General features: G+C 37.8%; 2 protein-coding genes across 3 annotated transcripts; one reads left to right on the top strand and one right to left on the bottom strand.

Moving 5' to 3' along the window:
• Positions 1–404: 404 nt before the first annotated feature.
• On the bottom strand, positions 405–3,624 carry UQCR-Q (Ubiquinol-cytochrome c reductase ubiquinone-binding protein). Its single transcript, XM_089255250.1, has 3 exons — positions 3,525–3,624; positions 2,166–2,332; positions 405–584 (listed from the first exon to the last, which is right to left on the bottom strand). Exons 2-3 carry the CDS (start codon positions 2,314–2,316, stop codon positions 490–492), a joined length of 246 nt encoding a protein of 81 aa, XP_089111376.1. The 5' UTR covers positions 2,317–2,332; positions 3,525–3,624; the 3' UTR covers positions 405–489.
• A 193-nt stretch (positions 3,625–3,817) lies between these two features.
• On the top strand, positions 3,818–16,686 carry LOC149064761 (uncharacterized). Of its 2 annotated transcripts, XM_089255187.1 has the most exons (3): positions 3,824–3,962; positions 7,826–8,654; positions 14,858–16,686. In XM_089255187.1, the coding sequence occupies exon 2, from the start codon at positions 7,847–7,849 to the stop codon at positions 8,636–8,638; it is 792 nt and encodes a 263-aa protein (XP_089111313.1). In that variant the 5' UTR covers positions 3,824–3,962; positions 7,826–7,846; the 3' UTR covers positions 8,639–8,654; positions 14,858–16,686. The 2 variants fall into 2 exon arrangements, with proteins under 2 accessions (XP_089111312.1, XP_089111313.1); XM_089255186.1 differs by lacking the exon at positions 14,858–16,686 and having other exon boundaries at positions 3,818–3,962; positions 7,826–8,743.
• The last annotated feature ends 4,616 nt before the right edge of the window (positions 16,687–21,302 follow it).

Here is a 21,302-nt window from a genome sequence, read left to right as displayed (position 1 = left end):
GTAATATAAATTTTTGTAAATTCTATAAATATGTATGCTTAATTTTGCCTTTTAATTTACTGTGTACGAAATCCTAGGTCTTGAACAGTGTCTTGTCTCTGGGTTTTCCCGAATTCATTTTGACACAGCCCTTTTAATCTATCAAATGCACGACATTACTATTGAATCTGGAAAGTATCTCGTAGGTCTAAATACAACAGTACACATTTCAGTGGCCAGTGTTCTTTAACAAATTTTTTTCTATCTTAATCTTTTATGTTAAGTAGCTATTTTCCCCAAAGTGGTTGGCAGGTCACAGCAAGAAGCCCGTAGAACCACGATTTACAATTTAGTTTTTTTCTCTCCATTAGTTGATACCACTAAAATACTGGAGACAAGTAGAAAGCAAAGTAACAAAACGCTCATGAAATTATCTACACTTTATTTGCAAGGCAAATATTACGAATGACATTGATATAAATACAAACTATTTTCTATTTTGCACTCGAGTCACTGATCATTAGCAAAATCCTCAGGACGTTTTCTTTGAAGTCGCGCATGCTCTTTGACACCCCAGTCGTAAGCGAGATATCCTACAATGAAAGCTGAAATAAAAGAGACCAAAATTTATATTTCCACAAACAAAATTCTAATCAGCTTCCCAATTTGATATTCATGGCCTGGCACTAGGCTTGTCATTTCAAATTTTTTTTTGGGGAAGCATATATATATACCATTTCTAGTGTATTTTTTAAAGTCCCTTCCCGAGTGACAGGCCTGTCAGACCAATTCTAATATGATCAAAAAAGACTAACATTAGAACGATTGCAGTCAAAATGCTTCAAAGCAACTGACATGACATCAAAACAGTTTACATCAGATGGTGAGAAATGTCAAGAAACTTAAACATTGTCAAGGCTCTTAAATTCCTATAATATAAATGCTCTAGGTTTCTTAGTTTAGTGGTAAAATGTTCTACCTAGAACAACGGTAGCGATCAAAATGACTGCTATAGAGATATTCAACATGATTTTAAAACATGCTGAAATGGACATTTTTCTTATGTAAACTGATATGGTTATAATGAAATAGACTCGATACTAAGCAGATATATAAATTCTCTTTCTAGACGTCATTTTCATGCTTCTGCAAGGAATCAAACCACCAACCCCTTCACAATCTGGCGAGTGCTCTACTATTTAACTACAAAAGACTGACATATTCATTCTCATTTGCTTGCATATTGACTCATGTTATACGAGGCATGATAAAAAAGTATCCATAATTTTTCGTGTGTTAACTAATGAAGCTAGGGAGGAGTGATTTGGTGCGCACACACATAAATAATCCTAATACGCATGGTTGAATTTTTTCCTGCCTATAGAAGCTACCAGTCACCGGCAGATTGCTAATGAATGAGGAAGGGTAAGAGTGGTTTCACATTTTCATTTTTGACAAAGTAGCAGGGAAAATTGCAAAGCTCCTGACTTTGACACTGCATCTCTCAATGACCAAATCGGTAGTCAAACAAGGAATGAACAGAGCTAATGCTTACCTCATCTGCAAGTTTTCTGATGATGATTCAATGATCTTGCATCACAGAGTCCTCATTTAGTCAATAACGATCTCATTTCTGGGTGTTGAGGGTCTACCAGAACGTGCTTCTCTCCATCGATGTGCGCCCATCTTTGAAGCAGTTGCACCACTCCTTTATTTGTGTGGTGACCATTCCTTCATCTCCAAAGATCTATTAAATCTTGTTTCCTTCCACTCAGAAATCAAAAAGTTTCATGCAAAATTTAATGCAGCAATTGTTTGTTTTTCCTGCGATTTGGTCAAAAATGTGACGCCGCTCACTTACACTTCCTCACTCAGCGGGCAGGAAAAAATCAAGAATGTCCACACGGATTGCTTACAATATGTACACCAAACCAATCCTCCTTAGTGTCATGGTCGGATACTTTTTTGAACAAACCTAGAAGGAATAGGCCAGTCCTCTGTAGCTTAATGGTAGAGCACTCGCCTAGATTGCAGGGAGTTGGTAGTTTGATTCCCCTGCAGATGCATCTGAATTTTCTTCCCAAACCTCACATCTTTGCTTGGTATCCAGTCTTTCGAACTTTGTGTACAAACTTTTTACCCAACACAACTTATGAGAAATAAGGTAAATAAAAAGTATAACTCACGTGGTGCAACGTGGAAAATCCTTGCACGAATCCTTCTAATCCAGTTTGGCAGAGATACAGTGATCAATCCAGGATAAAGTTTTTGCTCATATGGTGACAACCTGAACTGTACAATGTGCCGCATCTTATACAGCTGTCCCCAGGGCTTCATTTTAGTATTTGGCGAACTATTAGAGAGAGAAAATAAATTAGCAGGACCATAACAAAAGTTATGATTCCATAAACATGGTTGCAGTCAAACTGGCTAATTTTTTCTCCAAGTATACCTTGGTGTTTTAACTCCTTCAAAACTTTTCACTGGCAACCAGAATTTTTCTCAAGCTATATTTTTAGCTCATCCCTATATTTTTAGCGGCATTTTAATTTTTTATCATCAGTTCAGCGCTCATGCGCTAGCATGCTTGTTACTTAAATACGCATGAAAACTCGTCTTGAACGGAATAAAAAAATAGTCTATTCGATGAAGGCTCAGCGAATAATTTTGGTCGTGTGACCCCATAGCTAAAAAATCCCTGGCCGCAAGTGGATTTGTATGACCCATCTTGAAGGTTTTGCAAATCAAGTTTAGGCCATGACCCATAGCTAAAGAATCCCCATCTGTAAGTGGAGTAGTATGACCCAGCGAGTCAAGTTTGGGTCGTGACCATAGCTAAAAAATCCCTGGCCTCAAGTGGAGTAGTATGACCCAGCGAGTCAAGTTTGGGTCGTGACCATAGCTAAAAAATCCCTGGCCTCAAGTGGAGTGGTATGACCCAGCGAGTCAAGTTTGGGTCGTGACCATAGCTAAAAAATCCCTGGCCTCAAGTGGAGTAGTATGACCCAGCGAGTCAAGTTTGGGTCGTGACCATAGCTAAGAAATCCCTGGCCTCAAGTGAATTTGTATGACCCATCTTGAAAGTTTTGCAAATCAAGTTTGGGTCATGACCCATAGCTAAAAAATCCCCATCTGTAAGTGGAGTAGTATGACCCAGCAAGTCAAGTTTGGGTCGTGACCCATAGCTAAAGAATCCCCATCTGTAAGTGGAGTAGTATGACCCAGCGAGTCAAGTTTGAGTCGTGACCATAGCTAAAAAAATCCCTGGCCTCAAGTGAATTTGTATGACCCATATTGAAGGTTTTGCAAATCAAGTTTGGGTCATGACCCATAGCTAAAGAATCCCCATCTGTAAGTGGATTCAAACGATCCATCTCGGAAACCCTGCAACCCAAGTTTGGGTCTGGACTTGCAGGTTAAGAACGCTTACAGTGGATAACTGAAATAATTTCCCACAAATGAAAATAATCAGGCTTAGCAACAAAGGTGCAAATTTATTTTTTAAGAGAAAAATAAATATATTCAACTTCAATATATATACATACTTAAATCAACGGAGAGGACAAAACTGAAATATCTGTGACCTTTCTAGCTCACAGCTTTAGTTCAAGATTTGAGGAGATAGCATTTAACGAAGATCAATGAAACTTTTTTTTTTTTTGCAATGAAAAATATTAACTCTTGTTAAAAATATTAATTTAAATAAAAAAATACATCATACACCTGCAAAATCACTAATTAAGGTAAGTATTAATTATAAAAATGAAAACATTGATATTAAAACTAAGTGATGACCCAGGAATATTGAGAATTATGTCGGTTCAGGTCGTCTCGATCTATAACAGAAGCTTTTGTTTACATGTGTTACTATTACCGTTAATCTATCTGTATCTGACATGTGTTAGTTGTATACATGAGGTATGTTGACTGTTGAGTCCTAAAGCACAAAGTAGGGGAAAAAACACCGTTAATTTGTACTATAGGTATGTTTTCCTTTATGTCCTAAAGCTCTAATTGTTTGTGTTTATTGTGCAATGTGGGGATTTTAATGGTTTAATGATGAAATAAATTTAGAAACTGACAATTATGTTTTAAGTGGCCTTCTCAATTCTAGTTCAAAATTTGAGGATATCATAGCATTTTAACGAAAATTGCGGACGATTTATTTTTTTCAGAGAAAAATATCAACACTTTCACGGCATGTAAATCATGAATTGAAACTAAATTGCGTTATTTTTCAACAAAATTTCAAATTATGGGGGGGGGGGGGATATTTAAAAAAAAATTGAAAGTGATAACAGACGAGAATATTAAGATTATGTCGGTTTCGGTCATCTGGATCTTTAAGATACACTTTTGGCTTATATGTGTGTGAGCCGGGTTTTCCTAGGAGCAGGTTTCCTGTTCCCCGCGCATCGTGATTCGTCCACTCACCAGTAAGAAAAGCAGCATGACTGTTTTCCTACAGAGCGCAATATGGCTCACGACAGTGCTTTACGTTGGGCATTATTGGCTGACTCCTTCTGGAGGAGCCAAATGCGTCGTGCGCAGCGGTTTTGCCGATATTCTCTTCACTCTTGTGTGTTTTATTTCCCTTCCCTTCAAACCGGAGCATGCAGATGACAGAGTAGCTGATGCCAAAGCCATATACTTTATATAGCCGCCCTGATCTGATGCGCCTTGCTAGGAAAACACAAACGCGTAGCATGATTATGTAACTCGTTTCTGTCGGCGCGAAATAGTCTAACACGCTGCGCAAGAAACCTATTCCTAGGAAAACCCGGCTTTAAGCTCAAGGAAGAAAAAAGGACGCTAATTTCTACAATAGGTGTTTTCTTTTCCGTCCTTAAGCTCAAATGCAGGCAGTAAAAAATTTAAAAAAAAAAAACCATTTTATTAGTATTTTATTGGTGATATGTGTTTTAATAACACACTAAATTCTTAACGGACACCTCTCAGATGCGGTAACCCCTCTTTTATGGCCAAATGATTTCAAACGTTTATTACTTGATGCATGTACCTAAATTACCTGTGTATAACCCACATGCGAATATTCCATTCATCAATAATGAATTGCACAGGCTGGTCATAAAATAATATTGCCGGGATATGAGCCCCTAGCGGCCACAAAAACCAACAAAATGTGAATAAAATTTCTAGATATAGGTGTTTCAGAGTATGCGCTCGAGAATGAGATGGGAAACCATGACCTAATTCTTGCGGTTACCCCAACGGTGCTGAAATTGGTTTTCCCAACTTTGAGGTGCGAATGCAAGCTGATTTCCCCATTATAAAGTCTCGCTGCAGAGAGCAACAGGCCTACAACACTAAAATCATCAAACATAACAGTTCACTCATAGTTTGAAAAGTGGAAGAAACAAGCTTCACGTTAGAAGTTCTGCATAGGAATGTGGACGAGATATGTGTGTGGTTTAATAGCTCTTGCTGTTACATTTACAGCAACAAAATTTCAGAAACTTCAAATGGCAGCACTCACTTCATGCATTGTAAAGTAATTGGCACAGTAAAACACCATAAATAGCTCTGAAACAGTATTTTTTATTGCAAGATAAACACCAGTGCTAGACACAGACAGAGAAACATGTAGGAACAACTAATACAGAACTGTGAGAAGTTCTTCACTGGGGGGGGGGGGGGTTTGCGCATAAACCCTTCTGTGAGATCTTCTTTCTTTACCTGTGTCTTGCACCAATATTTGTGGTGCTATAGGTACTGTTCTAATGCCATTCATGATTTTTCAATGCACAGATCACTTGACAATGCATAAAAGTGAGTGCTGGACGAATCCACTTTGAGAGGAAACATCTGAGCATATTAAAAAGTTGAGAAATTCATCAGTAATGGATGAATTAAATAAAAATCGTCTTACCCGAAAAAAAAGTGGAAAATGAATTTGAAGCTGCTGACAAATAAGCACATCGATATTCAGTGTTATAATATTGTTGGCGTGAAACAGTTGAATAGCTATATTACTTTCCGTTAATGGCTGAATGTTAATTATTTTCTACAATTCATTAATTGACTTATAGACATTGGCCCCAAAGCAGAATGCTTTGCAATGTTCTGCAGCGAGCCCTCAGCTGACTGAAAATGTTCTATAAAAATTCGAATATACATAATAGCATTTCTCTACCTTTTTTCTTAAAATTCTTCCAGATTGTTCTGCAACAGCACTGGTGGTTCTGCGACGTACGTCGCACATTTTTGCATATTCTGCTTTGGGGGACATTGGTGAGCTTTTAAACCTGTAAAGCAGTGTTTCCCAAATTGAACTATATCGCCCCTGGTGGGCGATGGAATGGTCCAGGGGGTGATAAAAGCTACAGGGTTAACATAGGATCCTATTGGTTCGCTTGAGTCGGGGGGCAATTGAGAGAGAAAAAATTCTGAAGAAGGGGACAATGGAACAAAAAGTTTGAAAACTGTGCTGTAAAGCTTTCAATAAGTCTTCATATTGAATTTTCATACAATGTTTGTTGTAAAAGTATCCGACCATAATTTTTTTTTATGAACCAATGAAACCGTGGTGGTTTGGTGCATTATATATAAGGAATGCTATTATGCATGCTTGAATTTTTTCCTTCACGCAGAATCTGCCTTTCGCCAGCAGACTGCCAATGAGTGAGTAAGTGAGCGGCGTCGCTTTGGTTTTCGACAAACTGGAGGGAAAACTTCAACAATGCTACTGAATTAAATTTTGCGTAAAGCTTGGTGATTTCTGAGCAGAAACAATCTGCAAGATTCAACAGACCTTTGAAGATGAAGAAATGGGCACCACACCAATAAAGGAGTGGTACAACCACTTCAAAGCCATTCTGGTAGGCCGTCAACATCCAGAAATGAGATTGTTATTGACCAAGTGAGGACTCTGGTGATGCAGAATTATCGAATCACGATTACAGAACTTTGCAGACGAAATTAGAATAGCATCGGATTTGTTCATTCCATTTTGAGTGACGATTTGGTCTTCAAGAGATGCTATGTCAAAGTATGCTGACAGTTTTCTTTGACTTGTGGCGTGGTTCATCACAAGTACGCACTGCATGGCATAAGTATCACCAAGGAGTGCCAAGAGGTTTATAATGTTACTGTCAATCCCCGGCACATCAGATCCAGGTCTGGTTTTTTACATATTTCTTCATTTTTGCAGTTTAAACTGTGACTATTTACTGTTTAGTTTCATTTGCTGTTGGTCATGATAGTTGCTTGCTGACAATCGCAGCCATTACTTGCCATGATCACGGCCGATCTCAGTCATGGTCGCTACTTGTCTGCAATCTCCTGCACTATTATTATTATTTATTTAGTGGAAAAGGTTGAAATCTAGTTAATATGTAAAAATTTTGAACTTGAAAATGTTTTTGAAGGATCGATCATTATCGAATTAACTCAAGGTTATAAATTTAACTTGAATAAATGGTTTGCGGTGAAAATTTGTATTGTATATTTTTTCATTTTGTTGTCTGTAAATTGGGATGTGAAAACAAAACCTCTGTATGATACAGTGTCTGCTTCTTAAAGAAGCAGCTCCATCACAATTAATGCAGTGGCCTTGTCCATTTCCTGCCATTTTGTCGAAAACCAAAATGTGACTGCACTCACACCTCCTCACTCATTGCCGATCTGTCAGTTTCTGTAGGCAAGAAAAAATTCAAGCATGCTTACTAGGATCACCTATATATGTGCATCAAACCACGCCTCCCTATACCTTTATTGGTTCATGCATGAAAAATTATGGTTGGATACTTTTTGAACAAACTACGTTTATAGTTTGTGGACAATTAGAAATGTAATTTCAAATGTAAAGAATAGTTTTTTTTTACAGGAGGAGTTTTGAAGATAAATCATGGACATTTTGAAAAACATGTCTCTATCGTCGATCACATCTCAAGAAGACGTAGCAAATTCCAACAACACTTTCATAGTCGACGTTCCTGAAGAATTCCGATCACCCGATGAACCTAGATACTTAGTTGTATGGCCATCGATATTCAAAAATGCAAAAAATACAATACCCGTGAAAGACTTCCTCGAACAGATAAAGTCTAATTATGGTGGTGAAACGGGCAACTGTGACTTATGTCAAGAAGATAAAGACTCTCCACCCATCCCAAATAGGAAAGACCATTCTCATCTTCACCACAAAGAATCAGGTACGTCAAAGAAGAAACAGTCTGGTAACTTCAACCACAAACACCATTATGAACCTCGCTCGTCATCGAGAAGAAACCCTTATAAAAAAAGGGATCGTAGAGAAAAAAATTCGAGAAGACAACCTGATACTTCTTTCGAACCCTGGCTTCATAATCCTCCTCCTGTCCTGAATCATAACTATGCGATGGGACTCAATCCACCATTCCAGCAAAACTATCACCAAAACGCTCCTCTTTTGCCGCTGCCGCAAACGAATTTCCCTTGTCCAGATGCCCAGCAGTATCACAACCCACATAGAAGTTTCCATTATTCGCCATGTCCGCCACCAGGGCCAGTGTATAGCGAGGATGCAAGGTATGCTCAGGGCATCAATGGTGCACCCGCACAACAGGAGCAAAGCAACCACATGCAGTTTAATAGACAGCATGGGAATAGAAACAGGCGGCGTTTCAATGTTCGGAAAAATATGAATTACAGAAGATGACAACGACGACAAATCGGTAAATTGCGCCGTAACTGTTCATTATAGCTTTTGGATTTGTTTTGTTTTTTTTTGCATGAATGTACATAAGTCTGTATGTGTATTTCATTTTGCTGTTTTTTCTTCCTTTTGTGTTTAATCTTGTTCATGTCTGCGGAATATGGGTTTTGCATGGAAAAAATTGTTATACAGTAAAAGCCTCTCTTTTTGCTGACACCGTTGGGACAAAAAAAATTGTCCTTAATCGAGGAAGCAACCGTTAATCAAGGATTTGAAATACATACTTTTATTATAAAAGGGAAAATAATTATTTGACTGCAAAAGAGGGGTGTCAGATAAGAGGGCTTACTGTATTTTACTTTTTTGACCATGCACCGCTTAGGCTCTGTCTGCAATTTCGGTCATTGCTTCGATTAAGCGGCTGGACGGTGTCAGGGGCTTTTGTATTCATGTAATACAATATGTTACATACACCTCAATAAAACACATTACAAAAAAATATGAAGACTATTTACAAATTTTGACACATTGCATACAGACTACAACGAGACATCGACAAAACAAAAAGAGTTGAGCTGCCACACGACACCAGCACATTTTGACCCAGCTCACATACAGAAGCCTCATTTGGTATGGCTTCATTGGTTTATTGTTCGTGGCCGCACTGCTTATTAGTGACCTAGAGAGTATGCAAGCATGAGAGTAACCTGGGGAGTGTGCAAGCATAGGAGTGACTTATAAGGCGAGCAAGTTTGAGAGTGACCTACAGAGTGTGCAAAAATTTGTCATCAAAACTGTGCAAGAATTAAGAATCACTAAAAGACTGTGCAAGCATGACAGTCACCAAAAGAGTGACATAGAAAGTGTGCAAGTATTTAAGTGACCGAGAGAAAGTATATGTATGGGAGTGAGCAAAGTGTGCAAGCATGAGAGGGATCTGGACAGTGTGTGTCCTCATGTAAGTGGCCAAGAGAGTCCAAGCAGTGAGCTATATTTGTCATTAAACTTTTTTCTTCACTGCTCTCTGGCCTCCTTAACCACTTGTCAAGGTTCCTCTTTCATCTGATTTTCACTCGTGGTCCCTCCCCTAAAATATCCCAAGACCGCAGTGAGAAGGGCATATGGGCCCGAGTTGAAAACCACTTATCTAGATAATGTGTGAGTATGGACTGGCTTAGAGAGCTTGCAAGCAGGAGAATGATCAAAACAGTGTATAAGCAAGGGAATGAGCAGAAGAGTGACCAAAAAGTGACTTAGATTGAGTGACCATGAGTGATCCAAAGAATGTGCAAGCATGGTAACAGAGCCGCAACTGGGAGGTGAGCAGGCTGGCCTGGTCCTTTGGGCGCTGGACTAGAGAGTGCACAGAATTCACCCTTTGACTGCTACTACATTACAGGGGGGGGGGGGGGAGGTGAGCAAAACACAAGTTCTTACTCCAGTTGACCAAGTATCTAGTTGCAGTTCTACATGGGAGCGACAGAAAATAATGACCTAAAAGAAAGATGGGGAAAAAAGTAATTTAGAAGGGGAGAAGGTCGCACGAGTGGGCTATAACCCAGGAAGACAAATTTGAGGAATGAGTGGTGAGGAAAATTAGACTAAAATGGGAGAAAGTGCGGCTAATGAATCTGCCTCTGGGAGGAGAAAGGGGTGTGATAATTTCTTTTTTTTGCCTTGTACTTCTGAGCACTTCATATCTCACCACTCCGCAGAGTGAGAGATTTATCAGGGATCGGTCGTAATTAGCAGTTATTGAGCAATTTTTGTTCACCTTTGGCAATAAAATTTTTTTTTGTTGTTTCAGTTGCCAGTGTTTTCCCGAATTTGAGATCCCTAATTCTCTTGGGGATGTATGGTCAGCTCTAGGGTTACTATCCATCCTCTTTTTTTGGTGTCATTTCAAGTGCTGTCCTATGTTTTCGAAAATTCGTTTTTATCCTCTTTTTCAGGTTTCCGGGGAACACATAGGCGGAGAGACTTTGAAGTCTGGGAGGGCACGATATATGATGATATCACTTCATTTATACGAATATGTATTAGATCAGTTGACTTCAGCTTTGATGCTGGGGGCATGGTTTCCCCCCCCACCTTTCCACCCATGCCGGGGAATGGTTTTCTTTTTTTTATGGGAATTTTTTTTCCACTGAAATATGTCTCTTCATTGGCATGAGTATTTGCATGTGTGAGTTTTCTTTCCCATACTTTTTACATGCTTTGACCAATGCCTTCGAAATTCTCAGACGAATCTAAGTTAGCTTTTTTTTTCACATTTATCAATATTTTTAAACAAGCAATCACTGAACAAATCTATCATCCTAGACTGAAATTGGAGCAAAATATCTGGTAAATTTAAATAATTTATTGATGATTTATCATATTTAAAATGCAAGTTGGGGATTACACATCACTTGTAAATGTGAAAAATAATTTGTTTAACGTACAAAAATGGTTAGTGACTATAATAGCTGGTGATTATGCATAACAACAGGATTTTTTCCAATTTCTATAACATATACAGCGGTTCTATTTCAGTTGGGGAAAATTATTGTGGGTTTTGGAAGAAAAGTGGCGCTATCTTTTGTGGAGGTTGGGGGAAACGACGTCATAAAGGGTGCGTGCGCAGGCGATCTCCTTTCTCAATTTTCGAATTTGTTAACCAGTGTCAGCTCAGTGCTAAGCATCAAGCCGCTGCAAGGGGTCCAACATCAAATGCAAGGAAATCATGTGACTCTGTGAATAACAGTTCCTGCCTGTGCAATTTCCCCATTGAAATGTACAGTTCAGCCTCTAAATATTACCTTTTAATAACGATAAAAAAAGATAAAAATGAAATTTATTTCATTAATATATTGGAATCATTTCTTTCATCATTTCTGGCATTCTCCTTCATTAACTCTGGAATTAATTCCTTTATTAATTCTTTCATTACTTCTGGAATAATTTCATTGATTCTGAAATTATCTCTTTCCTTAATTCTGGAAACGTCTTTGATCAATATAGGAATTATCGCTTTCATTAATGCTCATCTGTAGCATAGGCACAGATAGACTTGGATATAGCCACTACAATAGGGGCCTTATACCCTTATCAAGTCGCCTTAGACTTGGAAGTCTGGGGGGGGGGGGCGGGATGATGATGTCAATTCATATATATATATTAGATCAGTCGACTCCACCTTTGACGCTACGGGCGCCCTATACCGACTGACATGGACTAGAAGGCTACGGGCTTCTTATTTTAATGCACCCTCGTTCTCTTCTAGTGAGCGGCCAACTTATACTGAAATTATTTCTTTTCAACTCCTATTTATGCCATTTGTAAACAACAGATTGCGCCGATGTTAAACGAGTCACGTGATCTTCCGCTCAGCTTTTGCTGCCATCTATCCACGCTACATAACTTCATTAATAAATCGCAGAAAAATAGGACCTGTGCTGCTGGCTATTATTAAGAAAACAAACTAAAAATTGTCAAGTAGTGTTATTTCTGAGCCATAGATGGCACCACATTCATCTAGTCACAGCCGAAATACGTATATGTCGACAAATGGCAGCCCCCCTTGTTGAATTTGCTAAAATGATACTTCGAAAAAAAAACTCTCCAATGGTCACTCATAAACAAAACGCCGAAAGTATAAATGACATTAATATGATCGGTCTTGACTTACAGCAGTTATCCGAAAGTAGTACGGCTTTGACCTCTAATTTTAGAGTGAAACCTTGATGAAAGTTTCACTGCCGTCTAGTTTTCAAGGTTGATATCAGATGGCAGCAGCTGTTTCATAATCTTTTTCGGATGATGGGTCTGTCCATAGATCGCACAAAAGGTCCCAATGTTTAAATCAGTGATTCCCAACGTGGACGTTAGCGCCCCTGGGGGGGGGGGCGAGCGATAGAATGTTCCGGGTGTAACATAGGATCCGATGGTTTAAATGCTAAATTAAAATTCAATAACTGATTGGATGCCGATACCAACCCCCAAAAAATTCTTTTCAAAGATTTATGCATTATGTGCTGTTACCACAGAATATACAGGAATGCTGAAAAATATCAACAAATCAATGAAAAATTGGAATCTAATAAAAAAAAAAATCCTAAATTGATGAATATTCAGAATTGATTAAAATTCAGAATAAATGAGAAAAAATGCCAGAAATGATTAAAATTCAGCATTAATGAGAGGAAATGGCATATCAACCATGAATTGTGCAAGGGAGCCGCAGGTGACCATAGTTTAAGAAACACTGGTCAATGCGCACAGCTAATATTCTATACATGGCATATTCTTGGAGCATTACTAATATAGTTTACTACCTGGCCCTCAAGGTAGGGTAACTGACCGTCCTCCTTTTTGATGAGCGTCTGATTTCAAAAAAAATCACCCCTTTGTCCTCCTTTTCACATTTCCGGAATTTTTTCCCCCACTTTGAAACACGTATTTCTTCATTGATACGAATGTTTTCGTGGGGTCCCCCCCACATGCATTCACCAATAGCTATTGAAATTCCCAGAATTTTTTGTTTCTGCTAGTTTTTTTTATTCACTAAGATATTCGAAATAAAGGAAATTGGGGGGGAGCTTTAAATGCGGAAAAAACCATTTTACCCTCACTTTAGAATCATGGAATTTTTTTGTTGGCATCAGGAGAGACAGGTCAACTTTTTAACTGGGCTTTAGGGGCACACAGTGACTAGATAAAAAGTTTTTTATTTTCATTACTATACGACCCTTTGAAATATGAATGACATATCTGAGTGTTATACATTATTTGGAAACTTTTTCTAATTGAAAGTATACCTCTAGGATCAATTTCTCGCCAGTAAAATGCCATACTCCCTGTTTGCTATGCACTCTATATGTCTTCATTAATGAGAGCTTTTGTTTCCCCCCCCCCCCCCACACGTTTACATGATTTGACCAATCACTGTCGAAATTCACATAATACAAGAATCGAAGTTGTCTCTATGCAGGACAAAAGCTAGTCTGAATGTCCCATCTTGCCCCAGGATAATGTGAAACTGCAACATGCATTATGAAAATACCATCGTTTTTTCAACAACAGCTAACTGAAGTGGAGAAAGAGGGAGTTGTTACTTCTTCCGTTCAGAAACAAAAAAAAAAAAAAAAAAAAAATAGAATGCAAACACACACACTCAGTGCAGATGCCTAAGGCAATATACAAATTGTTTCTGGCAAAAAAAGCTATGCTCCTGAAAAATAGAAAACCTGAGAGTAGAGATTATCAAGGAATTAAGAAGGCTATATGAAAGCGTTCAAAAATGTCAATAAATGTAACAAAAGACAAAGCGCTTGTCTAAAGAAAAATCCCTCGCCATACTCCAGGTGAAGCAATTAAACTGACCAGAGAGACGGTGGGAACAATGCATCATAAGGGAAGTAGACTTATTTATTTTGTTTTTTTCCCTGGTTCTGTTTTAGATGAGAAAAATTATTGGGGAAAAGGTGTTTGAAAGTAGTGGCACCATCTTGTGAAAATTTGGGGGCAAATTACATCACCAAGGGTGCGCTCGTAGAATTCTGTTCATTCACTGATATAGAAACGAATTGATGTGAAAGACAATTATGCAGCAAAAAAGTTACAAGGTTTCACCTGACAGAGTGGTACTACTGCAATTGCCAGGGTGGGAAGCAGGCGGGTCTGCTGCCAGTGGGGGCACAAATTTCATACTTTAACCTCTCCTTCTACATTACATGGGGGTGCCAAAATGCATGCTTACCCCGGCTGGCCAAGCATCTAGTTGCAGCCCTGGCAATTGCATTGGGCTAAAATAAATTTCGTGAAATAAAATGTTTAAACATAACAAATATGTGAGATGAATATTCCTATTCATAGTTGTAATTATCATACTAATTTATTAGTTGAAAAATAATTTCAATAAAAAATAAAGATTCAAATAGGCTCGTTGAAAGTATGTGAAAAAAACCGGTACATTTTTGCAATAAAAAGGTCGGAAGGGGGCCATACAGGGTGCATTCAATCATGTTTGTCACTTTCAGCGTTTATTTTTTCTTGTAGGATTAATTATAATTAAATTGACTATGATGACCTATACGTTCCAAAACATTCCCGCTTTTTCATATGATTTATTCATTCTGACATTAAAAGAAATTCATAAAAATGATGTTTTTTTAACGAAGCCTGCTTGAATTTTTATTCTTAATTTTTGAAACTATTTTTAACAGTTTTTATCTCCAACAGGTGTGAAATCGAAATGCCGCCATCACTAGGGATGAGAAATTGTCATAAATTGATTGCAGAACATTCACATCGTTTGCAACCTAATAGGTCAAAACTCAAAATGCTGCATGAAAAAAAGTATACAAGAACTAAAACACAAAGAATGTTATATGTGTATATATAATAAGTGGATGTCATTTGCGAATCTAGTTTCTGGATTAACTGTTTTGGCAAGCTCATCTCTTGCCCGACAACTGGTGGTTTATCACTTATTGTTGGAGGAAGTGCGGCGCTATTTGGTTTTGGAATTACTACAGTGATTGGGACGGATGTAGTTGAATATGAAGATGTAGTTAATGAAGTTAATGAATGACCAATATCTGAGATATTTACGGGAAATCTGAAAGACAGCCTTCTTCTGACGGCATTTAAATTGTTGATAATGCAGCTGATTCAGCTTTTTCAGTGGAACTTTCGAAAAATATTTCAAAGCTCAAAAGGCTTAAAAACTTTACGTGGTCTCAGTGAAAGATCTTATCACAATTCGCCATCATTATAGCCGTACAAAAAGATGCTGATAATGTGGCCAATAGAGCTTGTGAATTGACAAGTGAGGGTATGCCGGAATAGAGGGTTTGAAAAGGCTTCTCTCTCTCTCTCTCCTATGAACTGAAATGACAAGAAACTTAAATGAGAGCAGTAAATAAAAAAGGATGAGAAGGCGAAATCCCTGCATGGAAAGCCCATTTACAGTAGAGCTTCAAATAGGGTAGGGGTTGCGAATGAAATTCGAGATATAGGTGTTTCAAAGTATGCGCTCAAGAGCGAGAAGAAAAACAAAACCTAGCTTTCTTGGTTAAAGTTATAGCAACAAAATTTGAACAATTTCAATGGCAGCACTCAGTTTTTGTAAAGTGATCGGCTCAGTAAAAGATGATGAATGGCATTGGAATGGTCCTGCAGCATGATAAACGGTGCTAAATGCAGACAAAAAAGAAAACATTTGGAAACAATCAATTGAGGTCACAGAAAGTCTCCCACCGAAAGGTTAGCGCACCAGCCCCTCAGTGAGATCTTTCTTTGTCTGCATCCTGTGAAAGTGTTTATGGTACAACAGGTACCATTTCAATGGCATTCATGATTTTTCACTACGCTGATCACTTTGGAAATGCATAAAAGCAAGTGTTGCCACTTGGAATTTTTTAAAATTTTGTTACCGCAAGAGCCAGGGGGTTTGCTTTTCTTTTCATTCTTGAGCGTATACTTTGAAACATCTATATCTTGAATTTCATTCTCATTCATTGATTTTGCGACTGTAAGAAGCTCTTAAAGTTATGACGACTCTGTACATTACATACATCACTGGAGGTATTTCCTCGATATATTGGACTGAAGGGAAAAAACCAGTCTATTTATTGTGCCACTTGGGGATGGTGGGGGGCATTTGCTGAAGTTAAGAGAAGCTGCTAAGTCTCTATGTCAGCGTGTCGTGCTAGTGTGTATGACACGGAGAAGCAGGGTTGCGTCTCTAGTGGTGTGGATGGTAACACATTTGTCTAAGATTGCAAGACAACTGGGGCTCGATTCTCGGCAGAGACCAGAAGAATTTTTTCCCCTGAGTTCAGCTCGCATAATATGCAGAGGGAAAAGTCTTTCCTTACTATATTTTACGAGCATGTAAAAATTATAATACAGATGAATTTCCAGATACGATTCCACTAGGTACTGTACATATCTCTGAGTGTTTTGCATCATTTTTTTTCTGTTGTTTTCATATTAATTTCCTTCTGTTTACTTATCTTTGTATTTTGTAATTTTTTAAGCAATTCATCTATTTTTCAGTATTTTACTTTGGATAGACATGGTTTTGTCTTCCTTGTATCGGATTGTCAATTTGTATTTCCGTTATGTATATATATATTTTGCATCATGTGTTTGATTTATTTTTTAACGCGTAAAAATTTGATGAATTATTGTGTTTTTATTTTACTTTTATCTTTATTACTTTATTGTATTTTTGGATTTTTTATGTCTGTAGTGGTTTTTCATCTCTGTAATTGGGCTCAGGCTGTTGAGATGCTTGCTCTCTAGACTGAATCCTATTATACTTAGCCACTAGTTCATTAACTTGCAGAAGAAAATCATTGACCTGCAGCTTCATAACTTAACACACCATTTACACCAGCAGTTCTCAACCGGTGCCCTGTGGCCGCTCGAGGGAAAAACCCAGTAAATTTTTAAATAAAACTAAATCAGTAACTTTGATGGATAAATAAAAAACACGCCTACCAGACTCCGCGAGTTGGTTTACACCATACGTGCTTAACCCATATCCCACTACCTCAAACCTAATTTTGTAAAAATGAACCAAGTTACCCATATCCCACTACCTCAAACCTAATTTTGTAAAAATGAACCAAGTTAGCCATTTCCACATCACTTCAGTGACTTGACGTATTTACAGATCACTTGAGTGACTTGCAACATAATTTCAGATCACTTGAGTGACTTGCAACATAATTTCAGATCACTTGAGTGACTTGCGACGTAATTTCAGATCACTCCAGCAGCCCACTGCACATGTACAGAACTTGCACATTACTTAACGTGCCCGGGAAAAAGGTCTTCAAATCGATAAAGTGGCCTGCATTCTTCTAGAAGGTTACCCATGGTTTACATGCTCTGAACTCACTAAACACTGAGTTGAAATTTAGCTGACTACTAAAAAGTTTTTAGTTACCCAAGTGAGCCTTAACTCCTGGATAGAACCATTTGAATTGTTTTTGGCCGGGAAATAAAAGAATCCCAAGAACTCCTAAAAAATTTGGCTGGTGTCTAATTTTTTTTAATTTGCCAAGTTCTGATTTATGGGTATGAATTCAGAAAGGGTGTGCATAGCGATGTCCTCCTCCTGCTATATGCCAATGAAACAATTTTTTGCGAGAGAACCCCAATCACAAGAACTTTTTCTCAGAAATATTTTTTATATCTTTAATACATTCTATTTTACTTCATTTCAAAACTTAATTTCAAAGCAACCGGGATCAGTCCGGCCCTAAATTTAGCCTGCACTCTAAAAAGTTTCACCAAAAGTGTGACTCACCTAGATTTCGAGCACTCATTAAGGTGCTATTTTTCTAATTGCCAGTGGAGGGATTATGGTACTTCTGTAATCTCGTCCAAAATTAGAATGTTTATAATTTGATGGCAGTCGCCAATTAAAGAGTCCAGCAGCACAATATACTCTCCAGGCAATTATTTTGGTCACTCTCATACTTATACTCACTCCTAAGCTTACACGTTATCTAGGCCAGTGGTTCTCAACCCTTGAAAGCCTGCGGCCCGGTTGATTTCATTTTTGTGAAAGGCCCAGACATACATATGATTAATGAGAAATAAATGTGTAAAAATGGAACAATGAACCACTCACGGCCCTGTTTGATGTCAGGGCCCTGCAGTTGAGAAATACTGATCTATGCCACTCATTTGATTGCTCGCTGACTCAATTGCTCACTCACCAACCTGGCCACCCTCATGCTTACACATTCTCTGGCCCAATATTTTAGTTGCTCGCTCCCATACTTTTTCCTTTGGTTGTGCATTGACCTGGTCCCTCAATCTAGGTAGAGGCAAATTTATGGTTTACCAACACTTCTCCTATTCTAGTATAAGGGGTCATTCAAGTATTATGTCAGCATCAATGCGGGGGCAGGGGGGGGGGGGTTTGGATGATGCTTAACGTCATCAACCACCCTTTATGAAGATATGAAATATTCTTATTGGCATCTTATTCAGTGCGCCAAAAATGAAAAAAAAAACCTTTCGATAGTTATGGGGCACCTGAACTAACATTCTCCCTACAGAGCCACTTTAGTTATCTCTGTTTCAGAGATCCTTCAAGTGCTCTGGAACTGGGCCACGCATCACTCAAGTGATCCGTAATTATGCCACTGGTAATCTGGGAATGTTCCACAGGTAACTTGAGTGATGTAGAACCGCACTGGGGGGGGGGGGACGCTTAAATGTTCTAAAACTGTGCCACATGTCACTCAAGGGATATAAATGTGCCATGGATCGTTTAAGTGTCCTGGAACTGTGTCCGGGTTACTTAAGTGATCTTTGAATGTGAAAGTAATCTTTGAGACCTACTTCAGTGATCTGAAAATATGCCAAAGGCCACTTAAATGCTCCGGAATTGTGCCATGGGTCATTTAAGTGATTTGTAAATGTGCAGCTTAGTTTATTTTTACAAAATTAGGTTTGAGGGGGCAAGTCACATCAGATAACCTTCAGGGGCACATTTGGTCTGCGGGTCAAGGGTTTACCGTATATGGCTTAAAGGGTGGGTCACAATGAATTTCTTAGAAGAAAATTCATTGCAACCCACCAAGAGTTCTTACTCTTCAAATATCATTGAAATTTACAGAAAAATTGGTTATAATAACACATATAAAGGTATTTCCTTTCGAAATTTTTTTAACAATATTTTTTACATTAAAAATGTTTTTTTTCATTTGGGGGGGGGGGGGGGGAGACGCACGAGCCCCCTATTTACTCTATATTGTTTGGCGTACTTCAATATTGAAAACAGCTTTTGATACTTCATATTTGTACTTCAATATTGTACTTCAATATTGTACTTCAACTATTGTACTATTGTACTTCAATATTGAAAACAGCTTTTGATATAACATTTAATGAAAACATAACATAGAAAAGGCCATTCATGTAGCAAGCCAGGGCTGAAGCTACATGTTTCGCAAAATGCAAAAGAGAATCTTAGAATACAAAAGTAGTAGCTATATTCACAAAATGCATACAGGAGGTATGAAACAAGTAGACATCCAACCATCAATCATTAGCATCGTAGCAGTTTGCTAAAGCTTCCCCCTCCCCATTTTTGATTTTTTGCTAAAGGAATTTTTTTTATCTAGCTTGAACCCTGAAGCAAGCCCATAATCAAATTGAATCTGGCTGGAAGATAACTAAAATTTAAAACTCACTTTAGACTTCACACCATTAAAATTTGCCGCATCATTTTTAAAAATGTAATAAACTGTGAATAAATCTCGACTAAAAAAAAAAAAAGTTACGCAATGACAGCTGCTTGGGTACAAAACAAATTATGAGTTCCCAGAGCTCTGACGAATTGACAACTGCAAGAAAATTGTGATAGCAAAGAAACACGTCATAACCATTGGTAATAACAATTATTAACAAGCCATCTGGTTACGATGGTATATGCAATCAAATTGGTGATTCAAAAACACAGTTAAGAACAGGAAGTTTCAATGTATTCGTAAAAAATTTTAGTAAGGAAAATATATTTTATTAGCTTTCAAACTTTTAAAAAAGGAAAGAGGAGAAATTAATTAGCCAGATGACTGGTTAAGCGGGGAAATTTGCAATGTATATGATGATAACAACAAAGATGTGTACCAACATTACCCATGATGAAATTTTTGTTGACTTGCAGCAGTCCCCTCAGGCAATAAAAGAGAAGTATGACAATGATGAACCACAAGTAAATCAGCCAGCACTTGATTGTGAATGTAAAGCTATCAAAGGTACTCTTTTTCATAAACGACTTAACTCTTTCCAGTGATTGCTTGTGTTGAGTCTTCCCTGTATAAACTTTCATAACTTCCTACCGCACAATTACTACAGTACTATGTTTTTTACCAAAGTGCGAGATGCCAGTTGCTGTATAGTAGCTGTTCTCAAACTTTGGTCACCTGCGGTTTCCTTGCCCAATTCATGATTCATCTGCTGTCCCCCAGAATAATTTAGTAGGTATTTTCACTCATAAAAGAGTCACTTCAAAGTATACATAGGCATGAAATCTCCAGCTTGCCATGAGAAACACTGCAGTACAGTATTAAGAATTTTTGACGTAATCATAAAAACCATGTTCTCTTCTTGGAATTTTATGAATAAGACTTCATAAAAATCAATGAAAATACTATTTTCAAATCGATTAATAACAAAAATTTCTGCATCTTTTCAACATAAAAATCAAACTGTCATTTTTTTTGACTTGACATAGTGCTCAAAATTTGTAACCAGAAGTCCAGTGTCAAAACGGCCAAATTCTTTTTCTTCCCATGGTTTTTAATGGATCTCACATTGAAAATTACGCAATTCCAATCGCACCTGCTTATAATGAGCCCGCATTTGGAGTGGGTCTGAATTAAATGAGCAAATTAAATCATTTGGTTTGGTGTAATGTTGATAGTATAGCAATTATAATGCTTTTGGCAAGCAAGATTTTCTCCATAGTTCGGATATAATGAGGAAATACAAAAGAAGGGTAAAAGAAAATTAAAAGTAAATCTTAGGAAAACAACAAACAATTTTTTTACATTTCACTGAGTTTTTTTTTTTACCATTCCTGCTATAATACACTTAGATACACTAAGATATAATACACTTGACGAGGAATGAACATGCCAATCTTGGTTCAACA

Source organism: Pholcus phalangioides, unplaced genomic scaffold, assembly GCF_987345545.1.
Source record: "Pholcus phalangioides strain wild (caught in Gottingen) unplaced genomic scaffold, Ppha-v1.0 ptg000042l_1, whole genome shotgun sequence".
Classification (NCBI taxonomy): domain Eukaryota; kingdom Metazoa; phylum Arthropoda; class Arachnida; order Araneae; family Pholcidae; genus Pholcus; species Pholcus phalangioides.
Note: the sequence above shows the minus strand (reverse complement) of the source record. Positions and strands in the feature narration are given on the sequence as shown.

Coding starts and splice junctions, on each gene's coding strand:
- LOC149064761 (XM_089255187.1), top strand. CDS start 7,847: ATGGACATTTTGAAAAACATGTCTCTATCGTCGATCACATCTCAAGAA.
- UQCR-Q (XM_089255250.1), bottom strand. CDS start 2,316: ATGAAGCCCTGGGGACAGCTGTATAAGATGCGGCACATTGTACAGTTC. Junction 585..2,165: donor GATTTTCCACGTTGCACCAC/GTGAGTTATACT, acceptor CTTTTATTTCAG/CTTTCATTGTAGGATATCTC.